We start from the raw sequence: 21,931 nt of genomic DNA, 5'->3' as shown, positions 1-21,931 counted from the left end.
AAAAAAAAAAAAAAAATCAATACAGTAACCCAGCAAGAGTTCCAAGTAAGTGTTTCTCAGTGTGCTGCATAGATGGGCTATCTCATGCTCATCGGACTGGTGCATTCTGATCAATGGAGGGCTCCATATCTGGCATGCTCCTAGTCCTGGGTAGTAACAAGATAGAATGTTCTGACTCACCTACCTCAGAAAAATCTCATGGTCCAACAGGGAGCAGTATTAGGTAAATTGCTACCAGGAGAGATGGTGGGGAGAAGTGCAGCAGCTGTTGGGCTGTTGGGCGGGATAACAGGCTTCTGAGCAGGTGGTGTGTGTCAGGGGTCCACAGGTGTCTGGGAAAGGCCTGGGCTAACTTGTGTGGTTTCGGAATTGAAGGGAAGGCCTCTCAGGAGGGAAGGCCTCTCGTAGCCACAGACTGAAGGAATTGCTGGAGCTGAGGTGCTGGGTGTGTGCAGCTGTGACCTTGCTAAGTCTGGTCTTGGCTTCCTCACCAGGTCCTTGGTCCTCTTGTACTTTTTCCATGCTTGTTTGGCAGCCTGCTCAATAGGCTGCCCTCTGGTGGGGTTCCTTCTCAGGGATTCCAGGCTGGGACCCTTTCCAACCAGCACCAGATGCATAATTAGGAGGTGTGTCTGTGACCACAGACGTGTCTCTTACAGGTGTCTCTTACAGCAGCTTCCCTGAGGCAAAGGAGGAACTCCCATCCCCCTTAACAACAGGAACTGGGATGGATCTGTTAGCCTCCCAGGGAGCCCACATCACCACGTGTGGTCCACCTCACACCTGTTGGCCTGGATTTCTCTGGTCTTCCAAGGTTCTGGCTGGCTGCCTGTGTGCTCAAGCTTTGGACTTTGCTTAACCCCTGTTGGGAATTCACCCTCATCAGTCCCATGTTAGTTGAGTGCTCCTCCGAGAGAGTGTCTGCCTGTCAGAATCTATGGGATGTAGTGGGATGAGAAGCTCCCCCATTCAGGGTTTGGGGAGATGCTGCAGGCATGAGGTGATGTTGCTTCTCTCTCTCCTTCTCTCAGACACTGCTGTATTCAGGCCTTCTGGGGAGGAGGGTATTGTGTTCAACACCGCCTTTCACATTTTAATTTTTAATTTTATTTTATGTGCAGATGTTGTGTTTGTATGCATGTCTGTGCACCACCTGCCTGCTTGGTGCTGGAGGAGGCCAGAAGAGAGTGTCAGATTCCCTTGCATCTGGAGTTGCTTGCTGATGGTTGTAAGCCACTATGTGGGGGCTGGGAATTGGACCAAGGTTCCCAGAAGAGCATCAGGACAGTAGAGCTGTCTCTCTACTTCCTTTAACAGGGCTTTAATGTTTGCTGGGATGTTTATGAGAGAGATGGGGATGGGGATGGAGAAAGAGAGAGATAGACCCTCATTGTGTGGATTCATGGCTCATTTTCAGATGGCATGAAGCTGACATCCAGGCTCTATAATTGATGCAGCCCTGTATTGTTTCTGTTTCCCTGGGTCCCTCAGTGTGTCAGTGAAGGAGAGGAGTCTACTGCTTTTGCAAGGTGCTAGGAGAGTGGACTTTACTTCTCAAGAGTAGAGTGAAACTCACGGTCTCTCAGGACCAGACTAGACACAGACTCATTACATCTGGAGGGCTCATCTTGAGGGACTAGCCCTCCCACAAATACCTACAAGCCTGAACTCAGCATTTTTACAAAAGAAACTAGAAATAGAAAATAAGTGGAGTTCCCATATTTTACCCCCAAGCACAGTGTAGTCCTCCAAGCACTAAGGAGTGAAAGAAACCTTAAGTTTGAATAACTACACCCCTAGACCAACAACAACCAGTTGGCAACTTTGCCCAACTTTTTTGTTTAATGTGTTTGCACCATTAACTTTGATCACAGAACCCAATGCCACTGGTTCTGCATCTTCAGATCCAAGCACCTCCAGTTCATGAACACCCCAACAATACACAGCGCTCAGGATGAGATTTCTGGGGTTTGGACACTCTGACCTCACTCTTGCTTTGGCCCTACTCCCCACCGCCGTCCCCAAACCCAAACTCCCAGGCCCCACAGGAGAAGCCAGAGGTTGATACTAGGCTGTCTTTCTTCATTGCTCATCATCTTATCTTTGTTTAGATAGAGTCTCTCACAGAACTCAACAATTGTCAACTGGCTAGAGTAACCTGTCAACAAGATCTATGGATCTGCTTGTCTCTGTCCCCCAGAACTGGAATTAAAAATGTGTGCTGTGGTACCTGGCTTTTAAATATGAGTACTGTGAGTCTAAACTCAGGTCCTCTTGCTTGTGTAACAGGCCATCTCTGCAGCCTGAATGACTGAAAGTTTCACACAAGATTGTCCTCTATCACATCTTCTGATCTTGAGTATTAGTTAACTCCATGTTTACAGAGTCCATACTCCATCTGTGAACTCTAGGATCTGTGAAATTTCCAGCATAAATGTGTAAGCTAGCTTTCTGTTTTTGTAACAAAATACTTGTGAAGATCAAGTTATAAAGAATTTAGGTTTAGTTTGGCTCATAGTTTTAGAGATTCCTGCCCACAATTGCTTGTCCCCTTAGGACAATAATGAGGCAGCAATATTGAAGTAATAAGATCTAGAGTTCACTAGTGTTCAATTAACAGGTTGAGGAGTAATCCTATACAAAAGGAGAAAGGAGTTTTCAGGGTTTTTATACAGATAATCATACCATCCAAAACTAAAGATACTTTGACCTTTCTACTTATATTCCTTTATTTCTTCTGTTGTCTTATTGACCCTGGTAACATTTTAAGTACTATATTGAATAAGTATGGAAGCAGTGGAACCATTTTCTTGATCCTAATTTTTTGTGGGAATGCTTTGAGTTTTCCTCACATGGTGTAATTTGTCTGTATGTTTGTCATACGTAGCCCTTACTGTTTTGAGATGTATTCATCTATTCATAGTCTCATCATAAATATATGCTGCTGTTTGTCAAGAGCCTTTTCTGTGTCTCTTGAGAATATAATGTAATTTCTGTGCTTGAGTCCATTTGTGTGATATATTACATGTATTGATTTGTATATATCCCTGGACCTCTGGGATAAGGCCAATTTGATCATGGTAAATGATCTTTATGCTGTGCTCTTGAATTTGGTTTACAAGTACTTTATTGAGAATTTTTGCATCTATGTTCAGCATGGAGACTGAGCTGTAGTTTTCTTTTATTGCTTTTTAAATCTGATCTTTGGTATCTGGATAATTCTAGCTTTATAAAGAGGCAGCGGGTCGTGTTCTTTTCTTGTCTGTTTTATGGACTAGTTTGGTAATTATCGATATTGGTTTGGCTTCAAAGGTTTGATAGAACTCCACAGTGAATCCCTTTGGGCTCACATCTTGTGAACTCCGCAGTGAATCCTTCTAGGCTCACATCTTGTGAACTCCACAGTGAATCCCTCTGGGCTCACATCTTGTGAACTCCACAGTGAATCCCTTTGGGCTCACATCTTGTGAACTCCGCAGTGAATCCCTCTGGGATTACATCTTGTGAACTTCACAGTGAATCCCTCTGGGCTCACATCTTGTGAACTTCACAGTGAATCCCTTTGGGCTCACATCTTGTGAACTCTGCAGTGAATCCCTCTGGGCTCATGTCTTGGTTTTAGTTGGCAGACTCTTGTTTTAATTGTCGTTTCAGTGCGATTGTTTGTTTTAGGTCTTTTTAAATAATTTCATCTTGGTTTAATTTTGGTAGGTTATAGGATAGTGGAATATGAGTAAGCCATGCTAGTTCAGTAGTTAAGCAGATGATGAATAGGAAAATACCTAACACTAAAATATCAACAAACTGAGTGGAATTGACTCCATATCTTTCAGTATTAACTCTGATGATTAACAGTCACAATATCCCACTCAAAAGACACAGGCTATCAGATTCATTTATAAAATGGGGTCCATTTACTGTTACATATAAGAGACATACTTCAGCATCAAAGATTCATGCAACCTTGGGTTGAAGTTGTGGAAAAGGTATTCCAAGCAAGCGTTTCGAGAAGTGTAACACTGTACCAATAGCTGACAAAATGCACTTCAAACCAGAAGTAGTCAGAAGAAAGGTCACTTCATATTAATCAGAGCAATTTATCAAGAAGACATTACAGTTTTCATCATGTGCACAATAGACACAAGCATGCCCAGTTTTACAGAGGACATGATATTAGTGGTAAAGACATATTAGCTACAGCACAGTACCTGTGGGTGCCTGGCAAAATCATCCTCTCCTTTAAATGGATAGGTGGAATCCCCGTGGTGCACAGCTGGAATCCCTGTGGTACACAGCTGGGATCCTCATGACACATCCATGTGGTGCACAGCCTGAATCCCCCTCCCATCAAGTAAAGCTCTGAAGTCCTGGAAAAGTCCAGACAGTTGACTGAGTAAACACCATGCACCAGGTGTGCATGCCATGGGCGGTCACATGGTTCTAAAAAGTCTCCTCTGGTTTAGCACTAATCAACCCAGAGGAAGAAACTACAAGAATCATGCCACATGGTTGTTTTTCTTTTCTTTCCTTGTAATTATATCAGTTCCCGTCAAGTCCAATCATCTGGTTTGCAATGCATTATAACCTTGGGCAAGGAGGTAGGTGGGTTGTAACCACAGCAGTGGGATTTAGGAGCCTGGCTGTAAATGTCTTCAGCTCCTTTACTGTCCTGTTGTTTGATCTAGTTTGTAGGATGAGTTCAGCTACATAGATCAGGCTCTGCTTGAACTCACAACCCTTTTACCACCACACCTAGCTTAAATGTGTGTGTGTGTAAATATATATGTAAAATTTTATGTGTATGGGTGTTTTGCTTGAATGTATATCTGTGTACCATATGTATGCCTGGTGCCCACAGAGGCCAGAAGAAGGTGTCAAATCCCTTGGAGCTGAAGTTACAGGCTGTTGTTAGCTCCAGAATGGGTGCTGGAAATCAAACCCCGAGTCCTCTAGAAGAAAAGCCAGTATTTGCAACCTCTGAGTCATCTCTCCAACACCCAACGTCCATCTTTTTAAAAACAATTCCCCTTATCTGTGAGCTCTATCTGCTGGCTCAATAAACTACATTTACATTGCAGTGGGCATTATAAGTCACCTAGAGGTGACCGATAGCACACGGGAAGGGGTGCACAGGTTGTGTACAGATACAATAGCATAGATGATCCTCATAGGGAGGTGTGTGGCCTAGAACCCATGTCCGGTGGATAATGCGGGGTGAATGTTGTTTATTCTCAACTATCTCATGAATGCTAAGGAATTACACAATCTCATCTTCATCTCTGTGCTCAGCATTTCCACGGAAGCAGCTCATACAAAAGGAAAGACTGTTTCTGCAGTGGAGGATAGTCCCAGGGATAGGAAGGTGGGAGGCTGGCTTAGCTGGAAAGCTTGCTTTTCTACTCCAAAGAACCCTCCAGTGGCCCCAGGGAAGAGACATCCAAATAAATCTTTTCCATCAGTTATTTCACTGACTTTGTGATTAATTCTAAGAAGAATTCGGGAAACCTCATGATTAGTTCCCTGACCTTGACATCTAGATGTGCAGGCAGCTGACAGATTTATTTCAAGAGTGCCCCTTGGCGTTGGGGTCACTGGAAAAGACACAGCAGAGCTTTGCAAATGCAACCACAGTAATTCTCTGTGAATCTCTTTGGAACATTTAAAAGCTAACCTGCCCCCTTATTTATGGTCCATCAGCCTGTCTGGGAGGATAAAGGGCTTACACAACAAAAAGAGGGATGCTACACCCTTGCCATTCTCTGATAGAAGCACAAATGAGCTGGATGTGTGACCTTTGCATGCTGCGAAAGGACAGCGTTGGGGGAAGGCTGAACTAGGAGCCACATTACCAGCCCAGGGGAGGCAAGGCAGGACAGAGGGGACAGAGGCTGATGAGAGTGAACTGGCGAATCACAGAAGGCACACCAAAGTCACAACTTCAAAGGTTTTTTTTTTTATCTTATGTCAGTTGGAAGCATACCCACCCACCCTGTGTTTTCCTTTCATCATTCAATAGATCATAGAAGGCAGTGAAGTGGTGACTTTGTCTTCAATTATGCCCAACTATGGATCTGAGCATGCTTGAGGCTGAGCTGTGCTATTCAGTAGATTCAGCAGAAGTCCATCTGTTGAATGACCCTTTCCCAAGGGTCTCTTAAGACCATTGGAAATATCAAATATTTACATTATGATTCATAATAGTAGCAAAATTACAAAGTAGCAACAAAAAGAATTTTATGACTGGGGCCACTATAACATGAGGAACTGTATTAAAAGGTCACAGAATTAGGAAGGTTGAGAACCACTGAGTTAGATAGAGGACATAAGCCTTAGTGAGCTACTGTGCAGTGTAGGCATAATAAAATATAATAATGTATATATTTCAAATTTGCTAAAAGTAGATTTTTAATGTTTTACTACAAAAGAGTTGTTATGTGGAATGATAGATTTGTTAATTAGTGTAACATAATAATTCACAATGTAAAAATCAACACTGCATTGGAGTCCCCCATAGACTTACAATGTATATAATTAATTTTAGTTGAAAATATAGAGACACTGGGGAATAGGTATATTAATTTAAGACAATTGACAAACATCTAGCAAAACAAAGATTGAAGACACTTATGGCCAAGATCTAGAGTACAAAGATCACTCCCAGGCCCTGTGGACATCAAACAGGCAGATAATAAGGTAGTGACATGAGACACTTGTACAAGTCTCAGAAGTTACATTAAAGTCACCCACTTCTTAAAAATGCAGGCTATCATAACTTAGGGAATAGGAAATAAATCTAGTGAGGGAAGGAAATTCATAGTTTCACAGCTGCCCAGAACAAAACACCCAAAGCCAGAAGTTTCTCTGGAGAATACACCAAGTATTTTAAAAGGTATTGCCATTTCTGTACACTATTTATGGAAATAGAAAAGAAAGTTACACTTATTAACTGATTTAATGAAACGACTATCATTTTACCAAAAGGAGACACAGACAATGCAGAAAAAAAAAAGCCCAGAGATCACTCAGTAATAAATGTGCAAAAGTCCTTGAAAATGGCAAAAGGAAATACATATTCATGTTTGTAAATCATACACATCATTACAAGGCTAATCAATTTAATCCACCCTTTAACAGGACAAAGAAGAAACGCGCACATGGTTATGTTAGCTGATGCAGACATTTGGCAACATTCAACATCCTTTTGTGATTTAAAAAATAACATCAGAAAATATTGTATGAAAAAAATCTATTCTCTATGAAAAATTGAATCAGAAATCCCTCGTCTAATCTTTAGAATTGTAAAGCATTCATGACTATTTTTGAATAATTTTATTTTGTGAAATGACAATTGTACTTAATCTAGCTGCAGTTTAGTGTACTATGTACCAACTATTTCAGCGTTTTTCTAATTGAACAATATTTAAACTAATTAAAGAAAGTGAACTCATTTTTATTTTGTTTTTTAACATTTTTTAAATTAATTATTTTTTTATTTACATTCCAAATGTAAATAAATGAATTCTGTGCCAGAGTTCTTTATACCATTCTCCCTCCCCTTGGCCTCTTAGAGGGTGCTACCCACCCCTGCGCATCCCCCAGGCATCAAGTCTCTACAGGATTAGGTGCATCCTCTCCCACTGAGGCCAGACAAGGCTGTCCTCTGCCACACATGTGCAGGGGTAGGGGTGAGGTCATCTTGGGCCAGGCCGTGTAGGCTCTTTGGTTGGTGGCTTAGTCTCTGGGAGCTCCCAGGGGTCCAGGTTAGTTGATGCTGTTGGTCTTCCTATAGAGTTGCCATCCTCTTCAGCTCCTTTAAGCCTTTTCCTAACTCTTCTGTGAACTCATATTTTTAAAGAAAAATATAACAGTCAAAAACTAGCTTAGGAAAATAGGCCTAAGTAATGCCCTCAAGCTAGAAAAGTGGCTGCAAAATCCTGTATCAACACAATTGATATGAAAGATTGAATAATTTTTTCCTAAAATAAAGAACAAAGTAAGCATGCTTAATCCTCACAGGCCTTATCCAACATAGACACAGTGTTGGAAGCTCAAGCCAATGTAGTCAGACAAGAAAATAAGATAAGAGACATACACATTGCAAAGGATAACATGAAATCAATTCGATTTATATAACATTCATATAAATACATAAAATCACAATGAAAATTTTTAAAAGACAGCAAACAATACAAATAGCTAATCAATGGGTTTGGAAAGGTTATAGGACACATAGAAGCACACAATTCGATCAGTTACTCTACCTTAGAAAGGACAAAGGAGAATGTAGGCATAAACTTTTCTCAACTTACTTTAATAAACATTCAATCTCCCCTCTAGTCCAACACCTACCAGAAGTAGTAGAAAAGTCATTAGGACACAGGGGAAGTAGACCTGTTTAAAAATATTTCTTTGGGGGTGAGTCCAATCTTTGTTATCAGGATATCAGCAGTTCAGTCCAGTAGCAAACACCACACATGAACCAGCAAGGGAAGTTCAATCCAGAAGAAACTGCAAACCTCACCAACCCGCAGGAGGCCTCGGAAGCACAGTAAGAAGCTGCAGGAACCTTAGAAGACGTTCTGTGGCAAGTTTCTCACTACGACCACAAGCCACAAGCAAAGCTCAACAATGCAATGTGAGGTGGACAAATACATGTATGTCGTTAGCAAAGAGTAGTGAGGCAGAGCAAAGCAAACCAATGTTCGAGCTCCCACGGTCTGTGGTGTCATATTTATATTCCTTCCGAACATCGTGCATCCTTTCATGTATTTGCTATATCAAAACATTCTTTCACCTGTGTCTGCTTCAGGAAAACATTCTTTCACATGTCTGCTTTAGCAAAACATCCTTTCACCTGTGTACCCCAGCAAAACATAATTTGACATAACTGACTTTCCAAAGAAACCAGAAGTTTCCTCTTCAAGAGACCTTGAAATATCATTTATAGTTTCTCAGAATACATATAAACTTAACAAAGCATATATCAGACTCATACATTTTAAAAAGTGGAGATATGTACTTTATTCTTGCATTTGAACATAAGAACAGTATCTGTTCTTCCCAAATTGATATGTAGGTTTACTTGACTCCTACCAAAATCCCAGCCAAAAATTTTATAGACATTGACAATAATATTCTAAAGCACATATGGGAAGAAGAAATTTTGAAGAGAATAAAATGGAATACATCTACTTATTTCATTTCTGCATTATTGCTGTAGAAATCAAGACTGTGTAGTGGAGACAGACAGACAGACAGACCAGTGGGATATAACAGAGAAGCCCGAAATGGATTCACACAGATACAGAGTGCTAAGTTTTGACAAAGCAATGCAGAAAAGAAGGTGTTGCCACAGTCATTAGATTAGTTAGACATCTCTAGGCAAAATCAGCCTCAACCAAAGTCTTGTATCTCACACAAAAATTAACTGAAAAATTCTGGTGAATCAAAAAGCAATGATTAAAAACCTTTGAGAAAATTTTAGAGACAATCAGTAGAGAATCATCAGAATCTAGGGCTCAGCATAAAGCTCTTACGTTAATGATTAGAATGCAAGAGTAAAATATTTAGCCAGCACCAACACTGGAAACTTTTACTCTACAAATAATTGTCTTAGGTGATGAGGAGAAGCTGTATAAAATGAGACACTGTAGAATTTGCAAGCCACATGTTTAACAGAACCATGCACTTGAGTGTACTGGCTCTTAGATTCTGAAGTTATAATTGTTTTATTTTGCTGTGTTTAGTGTCCTATGTTCCTGCTTCTAATTCTTTCCAGTTGTTCCAAAAGGACTGAAGGTCTGTCAATTCGAGACTGCTCCAGTGGCGTTGGCAAGCTTTGTTTTCCATTTTCAGAATAGTTCCCGGAGCCTTTGACTCCTGCTTCTGTGTGACTTGCTTGGTCACAGAAGTTGTCTGTCTGTTCTTTTCTCATGGCCTTTGAATTTCCTTGTCTCTTGTCTATGTACATCATTCTTCTTTTTCCTACTCTCCCCTTCCTCCTTTACCACCACTACTTCCTCCTTCTCCTCTTTTTCTTGACCTAGTCTCTCATTTTTGTGAGGTTCTCCCTTCATTACTTTTCCTGCCAAAATTAAAAAGCCAGGATGTGAAATTTAAGGATGCCCAGCACTGTTCTGGTGCTGTGTAAATTTTCTTGCATTATTGTCTACAAAGATCCCTAGAAGCCCAGTAGCTCTATCCAATAGGTATATTATACTCAAATGAAAGGCCATGTGTGTGTCCTGGGACATGAATGCAGAGTACTCTTAACTACCAAACATTGGCAGCATCTGAAATGTCCATCAGTAGTAGATTAGGCATTAAAAAAAAAAATAGAGTGTATTCATGCTGTATAATATGATGCCAACAAGCATCACTCAATTGCATCTAAATATAGTAATACACTTGAAATGCATAAAGCTGGGAAAACATGTGAAATTAATCAGAATGTCAGTGGTAAAGATATACAGATGGAAGCACATGAGTAATCACCAAAGTAGGGAGGGTTGTGGTGAGCTTCCTGGGCAATGGAGAGAAAGAGGTCTGGGTGCTTGAATGTGTGTGTGTGTGTGTGTGTGTGTGTGTACATGTGCTTTCACAGGATGAATGATAAAGACCACGGGGAAGAATGAAAACAGCCCTTTGTCCTAAAATGTGATGCTGTTTTATCATACGTACACCACACAGACAAGAGTGTGAGAGTCTAGCATCACCTAGGGAACATTGGTGAAGATGCAGGTGAGCTTGAATGCTTATGACCTCGTTGGATGACTTGAAAACCATCAGGCTTTTCATAATAAAGTGATGAGTGCATATATCAATGGCCAAACAAGATATATAGCTATACTCCATGAATCTCCTGCTAAGTCCTGGACTGGGGCCCTTTAATTCCCCTGAGCATAGTCTTATTTCTTTCTTAAGGTCCTTAGTTCTAGAAGTGTGGGTGGGTACAAAATCACAAAGCCAAGGAAGATTGAGGCTCAGAGCTCCTATCCCATCCCTTCTGCCCACCTTTGCTGTCAAGAGCCAGTCACAAAGCCCTCCACCCCCTGTCCTGAGGGTGCCCTGGGATAAATCTGAAGCTGTTCTCCTGTGGCTTGGGGTAGAGAAGCCGGGATCAGCACAGGCTAGAAAAGCTAAAAGGAGAAAGCCCTTCTGATAAGCAGAAGCCCAGGGACGAAGCATGATGAATGTTTCATAGGAACTCAGGGAAAGAGCTTGGTGTAGACGTTGTCTTGGGACACAGCTCAAGTGAGTCAAATGGGGAAGTTCTATGGGGCCCTGAGCTTCTTACCTGCAGGGGACATGTCTTGTAGAGAAAGCCAGCCTGGGATGAGTCCCAGTACACCCCTTTTCTCTGTGGATGTGGCCTGACCTGATACCCAGTGATAAGGAATAACAGGCATGATCCATAGAAGTCTGTGGCACCATCCTTTGCAGTACATTATACAATGAAGAATCATTTGTTACAGTTACTTTTGGCTAATACTTGTCTAGGAAAAAAACACAGGCAATGAGTCCCCTGGTGTGAAACATTCATCAGGATTTATTGGAAGTGGGGTACCTGCTAGTCTACGGGAGAGAATTTGTTTCATGTTACATCAGCTTTGAGTAAAATCCCACAGATTTAAGTCAATGTTTTCTGGTTAGGCATTTAATATCCAGGTTTCTGTTGTCTCCTCTCTCTCTCTCTCTCTCTCTCTCTCTCTCTCTCTCTCTCTCTCTCTCTCTCTCTCTCTCTCTCTCTCTCTCTCTCTCTCTCTCTCTCTCTGGCACTGCTAAATCTGTCCTTTTCCTTGTAGCTGAAAATCTCATATTTTTTCTTGCATTGCCATTGTTTTTCAAAGTTCTTTGAATGCATTTGTCTCCTTCTGTGACACTTAGTTTTCCAAGCTATTTAACTCATAGACATAGACCTAGACATAGACATCATAGACCTAGACCTAAGCTTAGATCTAAACCTAGACCTAGACAAGGATATAGACATATATGTTATAGACACATGCTACCTTGCCTAGCTTCCCATGGGCTCTGGGGATTCAAACTCAGATGCTGGTATGCATGTGGCAGGCAAGCCCTTTACCCACTGAGCCAGCTCTCCAGCTCTACCTTTTCCTTTTCTAATCATTGTTGTTTAAAAAAAGAAGTAGAATGAATTCATAGTGGCATTCATGGTCTTGGTCAGTGGAAATTGTCTTAGGTGTAATCGTATGTTTCCAGGGGAGCGATTTCACATGTCCTTACTATGCCATACCTCAGAGGCCAAATGCTGTGCTAATGGTGAGGTTTGTCTGTGTCCCTCTTTAGATCAAGTTCGACAGTGTGGAGGTGTGTGTATGCTGTGAGCTGCAACACCACTCATCCGGATGCAGCAACCTCGGGGAGACACTGAAGCTGAACCCGCTGCAGGAAAACTGTAATGCTGTGCGGCTGACCTTGAAGGTGAGGCTGGGCACTGCCTGCGCATGCATTTCTCCCCTCTCCTGAAGACATTAAGGAAGAGTTATTAGCATATAGATTCCTTTCAGCTCATGATTCATCCGGGTGCTTGGATGGTTGGGGACCAGCCTTCAGGAAAGAGCATCTTAAAGGGCTGTAGACTATTTGGAAGCTCTGCTTTCTGGCCCCTGTCTCCGTCTTTGCCGAGTCATTTTCCTGCCTCTGATAAGAAGGGCTGACTGAGTTCTTCACAGATGAGGTTGCCATAATTTTTTTCTCTTTTCTTCACAGTCTCTGCTGTAACTCTGACAAGGACCACATGGTTATTCATTTTGCTTTTAAAAATATATTTATGGCAGGTGAGGTGGCTCAGTAGGTAAAGGCCCTTCCACCAAGCTAATGACCTGAGTTAGACCCCCAGGGTCCATGTGGAGGAAGGAGATAACTGACTCCAGAAAACTGTATTCTCTTCTCCTCACACACATGCTCATGCATACCCACATTAAATAAATAAGCAAACAAAAAATTAAATAAATAAAGTGATTAAAAGATATTTAAAGAAAGAAATCTTAGAGTCTCCCAGGGTAATCTATTCTCATATAGAACATCTGATCTTTTATAAAGGGGCTTAGAACCTGGGCATGATGGTATACCTTTAACCCCAACACTCAGGAGGTAGAGGCAGTTGGATCTCTGAGTTCAAGGCCAACCTGTTTTACATACAGAATTCTAGGCCAGTCAGGGATACACAGTGAGACCCTGTCTCAAAATAAAGGTGGGGAGAGGACATGGAAAGGCTATCTATACTCTCCTCCCCCATCTGTCTTCTTACAGGGGTTAATTTACTGAAAACACAAGCTGGCTGCTTACAAATACATATGAACAGTCAACGCAGGTCTTTTCTTGTTTCTGAACAGAAGTGCCTGAAATGTTTTGAAAAGCTGCACTGACATTAAGAGACCTCTTGGTTGGGTGGTGAGGCTTGTTTACAGTATGTGGGGAGCTATTGTCCATGGCAGAAAGCAGGGTTTACAAGGGCCATAGGCTCTAAAGACAGCTACCTCCAACTGGGGAAGAAGAAAAAAGGTGGCCACCTAGCATGTAGCTGTGCTTACTTAGTCTGTGGGCAGTTTCCCCTGTGCCTGCCTTGTCCACGTTTAGAAATGGGCCAAGTACCCAAAGTGACATTCCCAATGAGAACGGAGGAGGCTAGAATTGCAGGTCCATGAGGATGCATTTCTGGTACCAACTATCTCTTGTGGTCCTACATGACTTCCCTTCATTGTCTGTACCATCCTACATGCAGGGCCTGTGCATCCTACATTCAGGAACAGTGCCCAGGACCTGCATGGCTGTTCACAACCCACTGCAAAAGGGAGCAGGCAGACATTGCTCACTCTAAGATCTCATCCTGATAACTTCTAAGTTACTGCTTAAGCCCAGTTATGCCTTCTTTCCATAATCAGACCATAGGTAGCTATAGTGACAACATGACCATCACTTCCTGGGAGGGCTGCAAGCTCTCAGGGAATCTAAGGCTCTAGGGACCACTAATGTGTGTCAATCAACTTTCTGATACCATTAAAAAAAATATCTAAGTCATCTACGTGGAGAAAAAAGGTTTAGTTTGTTGTACAGTTTTAGTATTTCAAACATGTGATCAAATGATGATGCTTTCGTCTCTGGACCATGGTGATCCTGCATACTACCACAAGAGTGCATGGTGAGACAAAACTATTCATCTTACCCCAAGCAGGGGAGTAGAAGCAAAAGAGGAAAGAGCCAGTCTCCCACAACCCCCTTGGAGGTTATCCTCCAGTGACCTGAGAACTTCTAAAGTCCTCCTAAACCCCCACATTTTTAATATGTATTTATTTTTTATATGTACAACTATTGGCTGACATGTGCCTGATGACCACAGAAGCCAGAACAGGATGGGATGGGAATTCCAGATAGTTATGAACTGCTGTGTGGGTCCTGAGAATCAAATTATGTTCCTCTGTAAGAACAGCAAGTGCTCTAAACTGGTAAGCCATCTCTCCAGTCCCAAGGGCCCAACTTTTAACAGTGGGCCTTTGGCAAACATTTAGCCAAACCATTTTGCTACTTACTTATTTTACTTTTACATAATGGGTTATATAGAGTATTTGGTCTGTTGCCTCAAAGTCCCCAACTTCTCCTTGGAATCTTTATTCAGTGAGACCCACAACCCAGTTTCATGGGTCCTCTAAGGAGATGCAAATTGAAAGGTAATGGTATTCTGGGAAAATGATATTTTTTTAAATGTGCAGGCTCAGGCCTGGGTGGCCTGGACTGTGCAGTATCATTGTGTGCTGTTCTATTACCTTAATGAGAGAAAAGAATGGGGAATATTTTTATGGATTAGCCAAGGGAAGCTGAGGAATTCAAGTCAAGGCTGGCTAGCCTAGCTGATCCTCTGAACCTTGTCAGTGGCTCTTCCTCATGTAGATGCAGATACCCAGGACAGTGGTAAGAGATGAAGACAAAGAAAGGCTCTCCCAAACCTCATATTGATATCTGAAAAACAAATATTCTCAAGGAAGAGGCTGTCGGAGCTGATGGCAGAAGGCTCAAGGGAACCAGGGTTGATGATTGAGGTGGGAGGGTGATGGCCTAGCCATAGTAGTGACTTGGAGTTAGGAGAAGCATGCCCTTACTCCTGTCTCCCAGGGGAGGCCTCTTTCTCTAGGGAGTAGTGGTACTGGAATAAAAACTTGCTCTTACCTGAGATCAGCAAGATGAAGAGGATCAGAAGTGTCTGTGGTTCATTGCTGTCTTCCAGTTTTGTTATTTTCTGAACTTGTTTCCATTATCCTAGGTCGTTAGCATTGCCACATACACGTTAGAATAAGCTTGGCAGTTTCTGTGGTGGTCCTGCTGGGATTTTGATTGAGATTGTGTGGAACCCACATGTAGCTTTGAAAGTGTCTATTTAGGTCTTCTTTTATTTCAACAGTGTTTATTATCTCCATCAGCATGTAATTTTCAGTTTATAGATCTTCACATGTTTTGAGTTATTTGTCCTTCTTTTCCATTTATTGGTGCTATTTCCATAATACTTTAGAATCATCTCTCATCATTGTATCCAGATTTGATGCTTGTTACTGAACTTGTATCCTGCGATCTTACTAAACTCAGTTGCCAGCAGTAGGGACTCCTTGGCAGCTGCCCCTGTGGTAATGCAGAGGCTGTTTTACATCTCCTCTCCTGATTACCCATGCTTCCCCAGAGAACAGACCCAGCAGGGCACTTGTACATATAGATTCGGGACAGGGGACTTAATTCACTCACTTGACTATGGGCCAGAAAATCCTCACAATAGGCTGGAGAGCCTAGGATTCTGGCAGCGAAGTTCTGTCCAATGCCAAAAGCTTCAGAATTAAGGATACAGATTGTAACTCTCAGCCTAAGGCCGGAGGCCAGAAGACCTGAGAGGTCCCAAGGTTCAGAGTGCTTGGAGCTCTTGGATGTCCCAGGCAGGAGAGGGCTGAAAGAAGGGGACTTTGCCACCTTCACATTTTGTGGTGTCTGAGACTCCAGCTGACTAGATAGATGGTATACAGTTACACTGAGGGTAGACCTTCCCACTTGGTCCACTGATGTGTATGCAAATCCCCTTCACAGGCACACCTGGAATCAGTGGTTCTCTTGGTATCCTTCATCCAGGGTAGTCAACACCTAAGATGAGCTGTCACCAGCTCCAGATTGGATGGCCCATTCCCTTTCCTTACTTTTATTTATATATATATATTTATTTATTTACTTTCTGTAATGGGAAACTCCAGAATGTGGCCTAACAGAGGTGCCATGGGCACACATTTTTTTTCCCTGCTCCTGATTTTAGATCTTGCACTGTTTGTTTGCTCCAAACTGATCCGTGTTTCCCATCAGACGATAGTAAAGCCCACTCCTGTCCATGAGTAGATGTTGTATTTTGTCAGTCGGTTACAGCATCAACATAGGTCACCTCCTTACAGAAATCGGGCTCTCAGAAAACCAAACACCACTTAGCTTTATTGATGTGTTCCAGCAGGCAGTGGACAGAGCTAAACTTCTGGAGTCTAGTCCCATCCTGAAGCATGTTTGTTTATTTGTTTTTCAGCCTCTATAGTTTGAGCAACAGTGATGAACTCTCTGTCCATGTGACCATCTGACATCTCTGGTTTCTGTCTCTATGAGCATCCTAGGGTGGTCTCCATGTCTTGAACCACTGAAGGGAAATCTCCTTTGCGGTTTAAGCATACTTAGAGATGGAGCTATTGCAGACAGCCCCTAGGTCATCCTTCACTACATGGGCTCTTGCAGTTCAACAGGACAGCTGTGTTGAGCATGTCTCAGGACATCTTTGCAAACATGCTCTGCAAACCTTTGCTTTCTTGAGATAAGAGGAAAGGGATTCAACTGAAACAGGCAGGAATACAAGCAGAGCTCAGTAAAATGTTAACACATCTTAATCCTATGGCTCTACTTAATCCTGTAGCTCTCAGGCAGAAACTGGTAAGCTATCACAGTGCAGGGCCGCAGCATCACAGAATATGAAATGTTTAGCATCTGTTCCTCTCTTCCTCTTTGATCTTTACTCTTATCTTTTGCAGTCTGATAACATGGTGACGAAATGGACTTCTCAGTGGTGAGCCAACCTGCATCCCCTAAACCACCCTCTGGCCCCTTTGCTTTGGCTGTATTGATAATACTATACATTAAGGCTTTTTTATTTTTTTATGTCTGTGACTGCTTTTTTTCTTTTTTTCAAGACAGGGTCTCACTATGTAGCCTAGGCTGGCCTTGGGCAGTCTTCTTTTCCTTTACCTTTCGATTGCTAGAATTACAGGTTTGAGCTACTACTCCTGGCTATTCCCTATTCCTAGCATTTCCACCAGGCTGCTTCTTGCTTCCATCTATCATCTGGCCACTTACCTGATGGTCCTACTTATTGCCTATCTTTTCCACTATAGCTGGTGTCTGACTGTCTTTTCTCGAGGGAGTTCTCAGGTTTCTTCTCAGAGGCTCCATCCTTCTCTTGGAATTTGGTTGGTGGCCTGATGTGTCAATGGGCCCAGTTTTAGTTGGGATTTTGCAGTACCCAGTGTTCCAGTGTTCTGTCATAACACTCTCTGTTGTCACTGAATATTTACAAAGGGAGAGTTCTAGCACCTTTTCACCTCTTAGATTTTTTATGATCATAAGTTTTATTAAAACTCTTCATCCGGGACTGGAGAGATGGGTGAGTGGTAACACATACTTGCTGCTCTCACAGAGGATCTGGAGTCAATTTCCCAGTCCTCAGATGGTGGCTCACACCCAGCCTGTAATTCTACTTCCTGGGGATCCATGTGTCTGCTGATCTCTGCTGGCTTCTGCAGGCACATGGTGCAATACAGTTGCTCAGGTGCATACACATAAAGTTAATTCATTTTAATTAATTTTAAAATGATTTTAATTATTTAATTAATTAATTTTTTCTAGCTTTCCCCACACATTAGAAAGCTGTACTTCTCAGCTCTCCATTGTTGCTGAGGGTCTGTGAGCAAATTTATGTACATCACTTCTGAAGCCTTGACCATGGGGTGAGTCTTCAGAGCTATATTCCTTCTACCACAGAAACTGAAAATTATAAATGGTCACTGTCCCATCAGCGGATCACCGGAGGAAACAGAGGCTCCTGCAGCTTACCCAGATTGGGTGTATAATGTGAATGACAAGTAAGGTTTTGTTGTGGTGCTGGGGACAGTTGTTACTGCAGCATGACCAAGCCCACCTTGCTTCTATCTGTCATGTCAGTTACCCGCGTGGCCTTACTCATTGTCCATCTTAGCCACTAGAGCTGATATGATAGCTTTTGAGTGTAGTTTCAATAGCATTTTTTTCAATTTTTAGGTCTATTCATTAAGATATGTCTTGATACCATGTGCTCAGATATATGTGTTTGCATGTTCCTTTATTTCAGACAAGTTTTCTAAGGATTTATTCCTATTATTCTATAATATGTTTCAATGTGTAGACGTGTGGCTATTTGTGCAGGTACCTTGGGAATCCATACAAAGGTGTCAGATCCCCCTCGGCTAGAGCTCCAGGCAACTGTTGGCCACCAGATGTGGGGCTGGGAGCCTGACTTGGGTTCTCTGCAAGAGCAGAGTGCACTCTCATGCTCTGAGCTAATGAACCATCTCTCCCACCCACACACATTTTCTTGGAAGTACACATTTGATTTTTTTTCCCTAGTTCAATTTATTGGACACATTTTGTGGAGCATTTTTATCCATACTTTACAACTACCATTTTTCTCTCATTTAAAACTGTATTTTCCACCCCAGTTCACTCTGCTTTTCTGAAGTCTCCCTCCCTGGTGTCCCCCCAGCCTCTGTTTTCAGTGAGATGTTAAGCTCTGGCAGCTCCGTTTGTCTGTCTTCATCTTAGTCCTGGAGCCCCTGTACCCCAGGCCTGGCCCTTTGTCAGCAGCTGCCTTCTTCTCCCTTTGTCTGGCTCTTCCTTAGTGGAACTTGTACCATTTCTCGTCTTTCTCTGATCTATCTGCTGAGGAACATGGATACTGTCAAAGCCCTAAAGCAGATTCCTGACCCCTTCATGCTAACACAAGCTTGTGCTCTTTAAGTGGGCTTTGCTTAAGGATTTTTTTTTTTTACTTTCTTTTCACAATTACAGATACTTCTTCCTCTGAGAGACACATGAATCTCATCGGGTTGTTGAGTTTTCTCGTAATTACTGGCACAGTCATTTTTAACATGATGTTGCTTTTGAAAACTTAAGACATGCTGTGATGTATGACTTCCTCCTAGGCTTCTCAGGGAACATCGCTAGTATTAAAGCTCTCGGGTCCCAGAACAAACCTGGATGGTGAGGAATGGGGCCATTTTAAGCAGGGCTGATCTGCCCAGAAGTGTGTGGGAGCCCTGTTTAGCCTTTGAAGAACAATCCCTATACCTAGCAGAGGAGGAGGGTGGAGAAATACTTCTTGGTTGGTTTCCTTGATCTCTGTTTAGGTTAGCAATTACAGTGGGCTCATTGATCTTTTGTATAGTCTCATTTGAGGTCTTACTTACCTGATTAGTAACAATCCATATCTAAGTCTCCATATTAAATTATAGATTATCCATCCTTGTAGCTAATGAACTCAGTTGAAGCTGGTAAAATCCCATATAATTGGCTTGACAGTCAAAGAACTTTGATTTTGGTAGTGTTAGAATGAACTGGTACTGACTTAGTGAGGGTTGGCTAAATGCTTGTTAGCTATCACAGTGCCCTCTCTGTTTCCTGAGTGGTGCCAGGTCACACCTGAACAATCTGCCAGCCAGGGAAAGAGCCCAGGGCTATTCCTGTGTCTGATGAGGAAGGGACTCAGAATCCAGAATAAAATGCAGACATGAAGTCTTTGTTTGGAGACCCAGAAGCGCATAAATCTCTTTCTGTCTTCTGCCCGCTCTGTCCTACCCTTCCCTTCCCTGTTGCCCTTCACCACTCTGAAGCATTAGTAGAGAACCCTGGGGACAGAAACCCTCTCTGTCAAAGATATTGATAGTTTCTTAAACCTAACACCTCAACCCACAGCAAAAGGTTGTATTCTGTAGTTGAGAACAGAACAGAGCCACCTAAGGGGACCCAGAACTCCATTGTGCCAGGCAAGGATTCTCAGATCTGTATAGACAGGAGCGTGGTGATATCCTACTGGCCTGAACTCATTGTGTGGGGAAGAAGAGCACAACCTGGAAGAGGTCAGAAGGAGCCCCTGAGTTCCCATCAATCTGGGCAGTACGCTGGTCTCTTTTGTGGCTCTCAGTCCCCCACCATCCCTGCCCTGCTCTTGACGAAGGGACATTTCTCATTCGGAGTAGGCAGGAAACAGGATATAAAAATGAGGATTTGGGTGTCTGCTTTCTCAAACTTTTGACAATGGTGAGTCAGTGCAACTGAGAAATCAACTCTGTGGATCTTTCTGGATGAAATACTGTCGATTCTTTTGTAAGATAAGATGGTGAAGAAATGATAAGCATTTTTTAAAAATTAGCATTTAAAGATTGCATTAGCCAGGCCAAATCCATTGAAAACCTATGATGTTTTCTATTCAGTATTAACAAAAAAATTATAAAATCAGAAATTAATTAAAAAGTTATAAAATCAGAATTAATTAGTGGGATATGTGCCATGTGTGATACTATATAACTCCCCCTCCCACAAAAGCCTTGTTAATTTCAAAAGTCATTATGGATTTATTGTAGGGACCTGATTCTAATTCAAAACAGACTGGAAGACCTAGTTTCATGTACCTGATTTAATTTATCAAGCTACACTAAGCCAAGTAGGAAAGCTAACCCAGGTGAGGGGAATCAACATTTCCCAAGAAACCAATGAGTTCCTGAGTGAGCGTATGTGTGCTTTTACTTTAAATGTATCTTGTCAGAGAGAGAGAGAGAGAGAGAGAAAGACTCAGAGAGCGGGGGTGGGGGATGAATTAGGAGGTTTCTTTGGGGGCATTGATATGATTCCGCAATCAGTAAGCAACCGGTTACAGGAACTTCCGAGGAGAAATAATGTAATCACAGAAGAGCTGAATAAAATTATTGCATGTGGCTTGTTATATCAAGGCCACAGGGGAGGTGGTCAGATTGAGAGGGGCCACAGGAGAAAGCCTGTGGCATAAGACAGAACGTACCATGGCAGAAACTACTTAGAGGCAGGATGAGACCAGATAGTATGATGCATGTGTGTGTGTGTGTGTGTGTGTGTGTGTGTTCTTTCAGTGGCATCCTTGTGATCTTGTGTGCAAAGCCCTTTTAATACATTGTACTGCTTTTCAGTGTCAGTGAGGTTAGCGGGATGGTTCTTGTTATTTTCATTCTAGAGAAGATGGAGGAGAGAGCATAATGTGCAGAGACAGAGCTACAATCTCACAACTGGTGGTAGGTCTAGATTTCTGGCTTCCATACTTGATTTGGTCCATCCTTTGCCACAACATAATCCAGTTGCTAGAGGATGGAGACACAGTGGTGCCTGAAGAACTGTGGTCAACTCATGGATAGCCAAGGAAGCCCTGGTATTTAAATTACTAGGATGCCTTCAGCAGCCCTTGTCCATACACCTGCTGGAATATCGGAGAATCAATTAACATACACCCTGACCCTGAGAACTAATTAACCAGTTCAACAAGTGCACACACACAAAGGTAAGGATAATGTTAAAAAGCTTCACGCTTTATCTAGCCACGATGCTTGTGTTAGTATGCTTCCTGTTACTATAACAAAATCCTCGAGACACAGTAATTTATAAAGTATAGAAGAAGCTTATTTGGCTCATAGTTCTAAACACTGGGATGCCCAGAAATGCAGCATTTGACCTGGTAAGACAGAGGGTGTCACATGATAAGACAGAGCAAGCATGCTAGTTTGGGTCTCCATTTTTATATAAAGCCACTAAGACTGTCATGGGGGGCTCTCCACCCACATGGCTTCATCTA

The 21,931-nt window shown here is 42.3% G+C and overlaps 1 protein-coding gene across 4 annotated transcripts in view; it reads left to right on the top strand.

Moving 5' to 3' along the window:
• The window catches only part of Fam189a1 (family with sequence similarity 189 member A1), a 421,960-nt gene that overhangs the window by 341,961 nt on the left and 58,068 nt on the right, over positions 1 to 21,931 (top strand). For all 4 annotated transcript variants that reach the window (XM_031386885.1, XM_031386887.1, XM_031386886.1 and 1 more), the window contains one exon: positions 12,310 to 12,444. In XM_031386885.1, the coding sequence (XP_031242745.1) occupies positions 12,310 to 12,444 (135 nt within the window). The remainder of the gene's footprint in view (positions 1 to 12,309; positions 12,445 to 21,931) is intronic.

Source organism: Mastomys coucha, unplaced genomic scaffold (genome assembly GCF_008632895.1).
Source record: "Mastomys coucha isolate ucsf_1 unplaced genomic scaffold, UCSF_Mcou_1 pScaffold21, whole genome shotgun sequence".
Lineage (NCBI taxonomy): Eukaryota > Metazoa > Chordata > Mammalia > Rodentia > Muridae > Mastomys > Mastomys coucha.
This window is presented reverse-complemented; position numbering and strand designations above follow the sequence as displayed.